This window comes from Phycodurus eques, chromosome 8, assembly GCF_024500275.1.
Source record: "Phycodurus eques isolate BA_2022a chromosome 8, UOR_Pequ_1.1, whole genome shotgun sequence".
Taxonomy (NCBI): Eukaryota; Metazoa; Chordata; class Actinopteri; order Syngnathiformes; family Syngnathidae; genus Phycodurus; species Phycodurus eques.
This window is the reverse complement of record NC_084532.1, coordinates 7,378,101-7,387,492: the sequence shown is the minus strand read 5'-3', so window position 1 is coordinate 7,387,492 and position 9,392 is coordinate 7,378,101. Positions and strand designations below refer to the sequence as shown.

At 40.2% G+C, this 9,392-nt stretch overlaps 1 protein-coding gene across 1 annotated transcript; it reads right to left on the bottom strand.

The window, feature by feature from the left end:
- Positions 1-1,474: 1,474 nt before the first annotated feature.
- On the bottom strand, positions 1,475-8,798 carry si:ch211-262h13.5 (uncharacterized protein LOC571127 homolog). Its single transcript, XM_061683995.1, has 7 exons — positions 8,501-8,798; positions 7,760-7,870; positions 6,756-6,843; positions 6,220-6,386; positions 4,253-4,360; positions 3,856-3,942; positions 1,475-2,357 (listed from the first exon to the last, which is right to left on the bottom strand). The coding sequence occupies exons 1-7, from the start codon at positions 8,732-8,734 to the stop codon at positions 1,875-1,877; spliced, it is 1,278 nt and encodes a 425-aa protein (XP_061539979.1). The 5' UTR covers positions 8,735-8,798; the 3' UTR covers positions 1,475-1,874.
- Positions 8,799-9,392: the final 594 nt, after the last annotated feature.

The window sequence follows — 9,392 nt, the reverse complement described above, 5'->3', positions numbered from 1 at the left end:
GAACTCAGAACTGTGAGGCAGATGTGCTAACCAGTCTGTCACCGTGCTGCCACTGAGTCAAACCTTTTCAAAATCTCAAAGTAACATTGCACCACAAGGTGGCGCTGCAAGGTCACATTTGGAAAAAAAACAAACAAAAAAACTCATGTTTGAGACTACAGCAGAATGGCACATGATAATGATTACACATGATTACACTTACATACATTTTGTAATTAAATTACATGAAATTCGTTACTCCCCAGGCGGCACAGTGGACGATTGGTTAGCACATCTGCCTCACAGTTCTGAGGATCGGGGATCAAAAACGGCCCCGGCCGTGTGGAGTTTGCATGTTCTCCCCGTGCTTGCGTGTATTTTTTCCTCTCGCATCCCAAAAACATGCAGGGTAGGTTAATCGATGACTCTGAATTGCCCATAGGTGTGAAAGTGAATGCGAATGGTTGTTTGTTTATATGCGCCCTGCGATTGGCTGGCGACCTGTTCAGGGTGTACCCCGCCTCTCGCCCGGAGATAGCTGGGATGGGCTCCAGCACGCCCGCGACCCTAGTGAGGATAAGCAGAACGGAAGATGAATGAATGAATAGTTATTCCCCAACACTGAATATATGCTTCTTAGGGTCCAGGGTCAAAGTACACCGATTGTTGTGTATATATATATATATATATATATATATATATATATATATATATATATATATATATATATATATATATATATATATTGTGTGTGTGTGTGTGTGTCAGAAACATTCCTGAACTTTTACTCTCTTCATCCACCCCCTCTAAAAATATATATTATTTCATATACAGTATGTGATACTAATTTGTCCTCACTATACTAAATATACATTGATGTCTCAAACTAGCCTCATTGTAGAGTCTTTGTTCTTGTTGGATTTTGATTTTGTTTTCGGGACTGTTTCTGCTATAGTACTGTGACCAAAGTCTGATTAAGGTAGTTCATTTACATCAGTGCTCTTTGACACTTGCCCCTTTCACACAGTTTCCAGAAAACTGGCACATCAACGATTTCATAGTAGAGCCTTTAACATCTTGTGCTTTTTTAGACAGAACTCAGTGAAGCGGGACATTGCTGTCTCTGTGTGCGTGTTCACAAAGTTGACGCGACTTCTGCAAACAGATAATTACATACTTTGTGATAGCCATGCGAATGTCTACAAATGAAAATTGCTTTCAGCATAAAGGGGCGGGCGCTTTCTGCTTTCCCCTTTCAGGTGCTATCCCGCTTCTCTTACTACTTTGGAAGCCAGAAAACTTGTTGGTCGACATGAACAACCCATTCCCTGTTGGTACCTTAAAATGGGCTACTGTCTAAATCTTAAACTTTTTTAAACTTTTAACCTCAGTGGACATGAAGTCAACATGTTTTGAGAAAGGTGGTTTATATCCATAAAGAATATGCATGGCATGTTACACCAAACTGAATTTATATACAGTTGCTCAAACCTTAATAAGTAGTAATATTGACTTTGTTTTTGTAAATATACAGTATGTACTCTTTTATAATGCAGTACTAATGTAATTTGCGTTTCCGTAAAACTACATTAAAACATTTTGTTAAATAATGTGATTCACAGGGTTAAATGGTCTTCATGACATGCACTGCCGGCAAATGTTAGGATCAAATCCAAACTTTAATTGCTTCCAATTCCATCCATCAAATTCTCCATACATTCGAATCGAGTTGCAAAACATGCTTTCGAGGTTGTGAGTAAGTCTAGTTGTCCATGTAAATAGTATCCCTCTTTTTGGTACAAGCTGTTTGCGTAGATAAGTGACTTCAGAGAGCAGAGTATTTACTCTGGAAGTCATCCTCACTCAAATACACATCACACAAACAAACTGGCTCTTTAAACTGTGGTGTATCGAGCAGGACCAGGGCAGGAACGGAAAGGTGATGGCCCACTTGGGAAATCAGACAGGAATGTTGGTTTGTGGGATGGTGAACTTTCCGTCAAGGCCTGCCGTTTCTTGCGGTCGTGCCTCTTATAGTGAAAGTCCAATGGTGGACGTAAAGCCAGAGGGCCTCTTATCTCTTCAGAGGATGAGTCACATGGTCCATTGACTGATGGCTCCCGATCTAAAAAATCTTCAGCAGACTCACTGGAAGATGAGGAGAAGCTGATTGGGGGATTAAGTGTAGGGTGCACAGGACCGGGGAGAATCTGAGTGGGGTCAAATGGTGCTGGTTGAGGATCAGGGACTGGTGTGGGGTCAGAATGGGAAGGCTGCTGCTCTTTTTCTGGGGAATGGAAAGGAGGAAATGTTGGGATGTGAGGCTGTATGGGGAGGTCGTGACCTTGTGGTTGCAGTGGGCGAAGGACATCCACATTCTGAGGAAGGGAGAGACCAGCTCAAGTCACACAGATAGTTACAAACGTCCAGTAAATGGCTTATAAATAGAGTTTCAGCCATGCAATATTGTATTGCAATATTGCTTTAAAGGTGCAGGTGACTTACCTAGTTTTAGTACCTTACAGCGTAATGTAATGTTATGCAATCTTTAATCAACAATTGGACACACACAAATAAATGCATAAATATTAATTACACTCAGCAATAGTTCCACCTGCATAGTCATATAAATCAAGTGCCAGAGAAGATCACAAGAAATCATGCCTGGGTCACTGCACCGCTTGGCCCCAATGCATATATATTGCAAAATTAAAAATCAAATCTGAATCTGAATTCGTATTGCCACAAATTTTGTGCACGCCTCTGATCATTAGGTTCCCACTGAACTAATTCTATAATTTGCTGTGTGCCAGCATGTTTGCTCAGAGTGTAAGGAATGTGCTATCATCTCTCCTCTTTTATTAGCATACACAGCCAAGAGCTATGCTTTTTGTTCATCTTTGGTTTTTGTTTGACCCTAGAACACTTAGTCTGTTTGTATTTAGTTTCTTGTTTTCATTCACTCAGTCTCTGGTCATTGTTATTTGTCATGTCGCTTGTCATCTGTGATGGTGAGTGTCCCCTGTATTTCTGGTTTTTATTTGGCTACACAGTAACTTTGTTGGCCTTTTTTTTAAATAAATACTTTTTCTTTAAGCACGTCGCACTCTGCCTTGCCTCGCATCCTTCCCTACGCTTGGGTGAGCCTGTCTTCCACCTGCACTCACCACGATAAACCCCCGCCATGACAAGTAATCAATTGCTTGACCCAGACTCGTCCAATGCAAGAAAAAGGGCTCTTGTTTAAAGCTCATTACTGTACATTGCAATCTGGATTTGCAGCAATTGTAGATACTAATTAAAAAGCAAAGAGCTTAATAAAATGTATCACAAATGTAGTCCTCACAATATGTTGTAGCCAGACTCATTTGGATGGGAACAAAATCTAGAGTATGACTTGTCTTTGCAAACAACCAGATGGCACATGGAGTTGAAAGAGTTTATTCATTCAACATAACAGTGTACTGTACGTGCAGAAGTACTAGGACACCGAGGGGTTGTGAAACTTTGCCCCCTTCCCTGAAATCTTTGTATATTGGATTGTTTATTCAGGAAGGGAATGATCGAAACAAGTATTTTAATCATGAATTTATTCACACATGCATGCACACACAGACACCTACACACACACACACACACACGCACACACACACACGCACACACACACACACTCAAATCACATGTCATGGCTGAAGTCAAAGTGCCAATCCCGTTATCTACAAACTATATCACATTTGATAGTTCTTGCACTGGGTGTCATGACATTGTTCAAATGTACCTAATGCAGTTTGTTGTGGCAATCCAAATCTCAAATGTGTCCACAAGTCATTGGTTTGATTCTCTTAAGGATGTGGTGAAAAGTGTCCATTTCTGTACCTGTATTTTGAACATCTCGCAGGACACTTGAACGTCTGGATGAGCATGTAGGTCTCCATGTACAGATGCTGTACAAAAGCCTGCAGTCTAGGTTCAAAGCATAGTATTATGTCTAGACTAATAATAATGCTGTGGTTGAGGGGCAAAATCCATAACATTGGACATTTTAAAAAAAAAATTGACATACAATACTTCTACTTAAGTGGTAATGAAGACTGGTTTTAGGAGCAAAATGAACTAGTGTATTGTCTCATATAGTGGCCAAGGGTGTTATTTACGTTACAGCCGAGGGTACCTGTTGTGTATTAAAGGTAGGGAGTTTATTTGTACAAATGTATATTTATAATATTTTTTGGCCTGCTTGTGGTGTAGAAGTAGAAGTTGATTCATTGCAAACCTCAATGTCCGAAGCGGGTGTCGACTGCTGACAGGTGCCTCTTTCTGTCACTCCCTCTGGACACTCTTGAACTGTATATTCCACAAATCTGGCTTTCACTGGCAGAGTCTGAAATAAACAACCCATACTGTGAGAAAATGGCAACAACCACAAAATACACACACCTAGTAGCAGAGAGGAAAAGTGGTGGTGTGGTGCAACATAATAGGTATAATTTAGCTTCTTGCTTGGTACACAAAAGCTCAAAATTGGATTTTACTGTGAGCTCATGAGTTTCTTCTTAAATACTCAATTTCAAGACAGACAAAACACTCATCAGATTGCTATGTACAACCCCAATTTCAATGAAGTTAGGACGTTGTGTTAAATAAAAACAGAATACAATGATTTTCAAATCATGTTCAACCTATATTTAATTTAATACACTACAAAGACAATATAGTCAATGTTTTTAGCAAATAATCATTAACTTTTAATTTTAAGGCTGCAACACGTTCCAAAAAAAGCTGTGACAGGTGGCAAAAAAGACTGAGAAAGTTGAGGAATGCTCATCAAACACCTGTTTGGAACATCCCACAGGTGAACAGGCTAATTGGGAACAGGTGGGTGCCATGATTGGGTATAAAAGGAGCTTCCCTGAATTGCTCAGTCATTCACAAGTAAAAATGGGGCGAGGTTCACCTCTTTGTGAACAAGTGCGTGAGAAAATAGCCCAACAGTTTAAGGACAATGTTCCTCAACGTACAATTGCAAGGAATTTAGGGATTTCATCATCTACCGTCCATAATATCATCAAAAGGTTCAGAGAATCTGGAGAAATCACTGCATGTAAGCGGCAAGGCCGAAAACCAACATTGAGTGCCGTGACCGTCGATCCCTCACGCGGCACTGCATCAAAAACCGACATCAATGAGTAAAGGATATCACCACATGGGCTCAGGAACACTTCAGAAAACCAATGTCAGTAAATACAGTTCGGCGCTACATCTGTAAGTGCAACTTGAAACTGTACTATGCAAAGCAAAAGCCATTTATCAATAACACCCAGAAACGCCGCCGGCTTCTCTGGCCCCGAGCTCATCTGAGATGGACTGATGCAAAGTGGAAAAGTGTTATGTGGTCCAACGAGTCCGCATTTCAAATTGTTTTTTGAAATTGTGGACGTCGTGTCCTCCGGGCCAAAGAGGAAAAGAACCCTCCGGACTGTTATGGACGCAAAGTTCAAAAGCCAGCATCTGTGATGGTATGGGGCTGTGTTAGTGCCAATGGCATGGGTAACCTACACATCTGTGAAGGTACCATTAATTGTGAAAGGTACATACAGGTTTTAGAGAAACATATGATGCCATCCAAGCAACGTCTTTTTCATGGACGCCCCTGCTTATTTCAGCAAGACAATGCCAAACCACATTCTGCGCGTGTTACAACAGTGTGGCTTTGTAGTAAAAGAGTGCGGGTACTAGACTGGCCTGCCTGCAGTACAGACCTGTCTCCTATTGAAAATGTGTGGCTCATTATGAAGCGTAAAATACCACAACGGAGACCCCGGACTGTTGAACAGCTGAAGCTGTACATCAAGCAAGAATGGGAAAGAATTCCACCTACAAAGCTTCAACAATTAGTGTCCTCAGTTCCCAAACGTTTATTGAATGTTGTTTAAAGAAAAGGTGATGTAACACAGTGGTAAACATGACCCTGTCCCAGCTTTTTTGGAATGTGTTGCAGCCATAAAATTCTAAGTTCATGATTATTTGCTAAAAACAATCAAGTTTATCAGTTTGAACATTACACATCTTGTCTTCGTAGTGTATTCAATTAAATATAGGTTGAACATGATTTGCAAATCATTGTATTCTGTTTTTATTTATGTTTCACAAAACGTCCCAACTTCATTGGAATTGGGGTTGTAATAAAATCTGCCACACAGCTTTGTCTCTCACAAACTAATAAGTGCATAAATAGCAAACTTGTTCCGCAGCTCTGGTGATCCGCTTCACTCCGAGCCCTGCACCCAGAGTGGACTGCCTCTTATAGGACGCCAGAGAGACCTGAACAGCCAGCACAGCTTGTGGACTGTCAACAGGAAGTAGGATGGGGCAGGTTGGACATGTCTGTTGCAGCTTCTCTGCGGGGTCTGGATGAAAAAGAGGATAATCATGGAGGTACGTATGTTTGTGTGAATTGAAATACTCAATTCATTTTACACAAAGATTAACAAATTGAAATACAGTAATTTCTTTGAACATGCTTTGCTGCAAACATCTCACAGTATATAAAGTATCTGAAGTAGACAACAAAATAAAGCAGTTGCAGGGAAAATTATTTTGAGCTTTACTACAAATGGACATAAATTTGTATTCTGACAATATGTATTTGTATTTTATCATCACTTGAAAATTTTAGTCATACAGCCTAATTGTAAGAAGAGAATCTATAGCACAATATCAGAAGCTGACTGAATGTTATGTCGGACACAACTAATCAATCAATATGTTTACATTACCTGGCACAAGTGTGCAGTCATAACTATACAAGTAGGTATAACCTTCCGATGTGTGGAGGATGGTGGTGTTGCAGTTACCAGAGATTTGCTGAAAGGGAAAAAGGAGAAAGAGAATTGAGAAGTTCCAAGAATTAGACTGCACATTTACATCATCCAATCAAAGATGTGCATAAAATAATATTCCTTACATGATAACTATTAGATTTAATGGACGTTGTCTCGGAGGTATTAATTTAAAGGGGGCATACAGTATTATGGTAAAGTTTTTCTTTCAATTGCATGTACTGTAAACAAATAGTTGGGTATATTTTGTGTACACAGTATTAATTTCACAGCATCATCGGTACCGTTTTACATACAGTCTGAAATACATTTGCAAAGAAAGAATTACATACTGATGGATCTAGTGGGGTAGTGCCCCCTTGGCCCGCAGGCAGTCGTTTAGTTCATTTATTATTACCTCCGCCAATCTGGAAAGTTAGGAGGTATTGTTTTGATCAACATTTATTGGTTAAACTACAAAGCACATTTCCATAACTCTTTGTGGTGGTGTCATGTGCAGAGGAAGAAACCAGAATATTTCGGTGATGATCCAAATTAAGGTATGTAAACAAGAATTGTTTTTTTTCACTTTTTGCCATTAAAATCCACTTGCAGGAGATGGAGATGAAATTACAGACCTGAAGTGGAATACCATGGCCTTTCAAATCAGGATTTTTCAGTCACACAAGTCAGATGGAGATCTTTAGGATTGTTTGGCCTTGGTTGATGTCTGCACTTTATTGTGTATTATTCCTGCTGTGCTTGTATTTTGCAATGGTGCACAGCATAATACTGTACTGAGAGGATTTTTAAAATAGAGATTTCTGTCTAACTCTTCAATTGGTTCTCATTAGATTGCAAAGGTGTGCTTAATTTTTTGCCCAGTGATTAATATAGTCCTTTCATGGTCCTCACAAGTATAGTCAAGGTGCACAGTCTGTTTGTATGTGTGTGCCTCTTACTGTTTCCATGAATGGTCTGAGATCACAGCGTTTCCATGGTTTTGGACTGCCTATGTGACACTTGGTCTCCAGGACATCCAGGTCCAGGTAATACACATTGCCTGCTGGGCCCTGGCATGTACAAGACAAACACAAGTAAAAGGAAAGTGGACATGCAAACATTACACAGTGGCTTCAGGTTCGTGAGCAGAATGGCAGCAATATAAAGGTATTCTGCGAAGTTGTTGCTGTGCAATCATTATTAAGTGTCCTTGGTCATCAAATTCAAGTTTAATCAAATGTGACAAAATATGGGTGAGCTCTCTAAACACCGAAAGGTTTTAGCAATGATGTTACAGCTTCTCCAGAAAAGTCGTCAACAACCAAGTAGATGTATTTCATATCATTCCGTGCTGTTCGCAACCCTTTGGGAGCATGATGTGGCTATTCTATATTGTGATTCATTAACCAGGATGACGCTGCACTTTTCATGTACAGTATTTTTTTTATCATTTCAATTTGGTGAAAGCATCTCGAGCATTACCATGCTGTACTTTTTTAGGGTTTCTGAACAAATTATAGTTTTATTTAAAATGACTGTAGGCTACATATATATTTTATAATGGATATTGGACAACGAAACAAGGAAATTGTAAACTATCCAATTGGTTAAACTTTTTTTTTTTTTTTAATTAACCCACTGAAACATCCTTACAATAAGCTTCAGGCAAGTTTTCTTTTCGAGCATTTGTCCCCACTTACCTGAGCATGTAGGTGGACATTGGCAACGCGATTGAGGGCAAATTTATACCCCTCAGCACGATCCTCATTGATGTAAGTGAGAGCCAGACGAGACACCTTCTCCACAGCTTTGTCATTGCAGGGAACTGGAGCAAGTTCAGTGGGCACCAGTGCTAAGCCTTCACCATTCAGACACAGCATCTGAATCAAAAGCAAAGCTAATTGCAGTAAAAAGGTGGAAATGGATTTGTGCATCGTGGCAGAGGTTCCCGCTGGAGCAGCGAAACGAAGCTCAAATGAAAGTTTGTTCCCTTGTGTTTGTGCTCAGCCTGGGTTGTGTACTGACTTTTGCAATCAAAACAGGGAGGGATGTTGAAATCAAGCCAAGGACAACGTTTATTGGACGGAAGAGAGCTGACATTTGTGAATGAACACTGACTGTTATTTGAACTTTGACCATAAAATATACGTGCAATCATTAAACCACATGGTTTTTATTCCAATTCGTCTTCAGAAATTGTGTTACTCTTCATTAAGTATTTGGAAACTCAGTCACTTCCAGTAGTTCTCACTCAGTATGCAATGAGTACATTCCACCAATAGAGGTCACTGCATGTCTGATCCATTGACGAGGCTGTTGGTTCACCAGGCAAAACTGGGTTAATGAGTCACTGATGAAAGGTTTATTATCCCCATCATCCCTCCATCAATCCTCTATACCGGAGGTCACGAGTGAGCTGCAGCCTATCCTCGCTGACATTTGGCAAGAGGCGGGGTACACCCAGGACTGGTCGCCAGCCAGGTTTATTACTCCACTATAGAATAAAACTCGTATATGTGTACAAGCATTGACAGAACAGCGAGAGTCACTTTGGTTCCACCTAATCTGACAATCTTGTTGGATAACTAATGA

What these genes read in the sequence shown, in the direction of transcription:
- si:ch211-262h13.5 (XM_061683995.1), bottom strand. Translation starts at nt 8,734, where the DNA reads ATGCACAAATCCATTTCCACCTTTTTACTGCAATTAGCTTTGCTTTTG. An exon ending in ATGTCCACCTACATGCTCAG is followed by an intron (nt 7,871 to 8,500) that starts GTAAGTGGGGAC and finishes TGTACATGCCAG; the next exon opens with GGCCCAGCAGGCAATGTGTA. An exon ending in CACCCGCTTCGGACATTGAG is followed by an intron (nt 3,943 to 4,252) that starts GTTTGCAATGAA and finishes CTTTGAACCTAG; the next exon opens with ACTGCAGGCTTTTGTACAGC.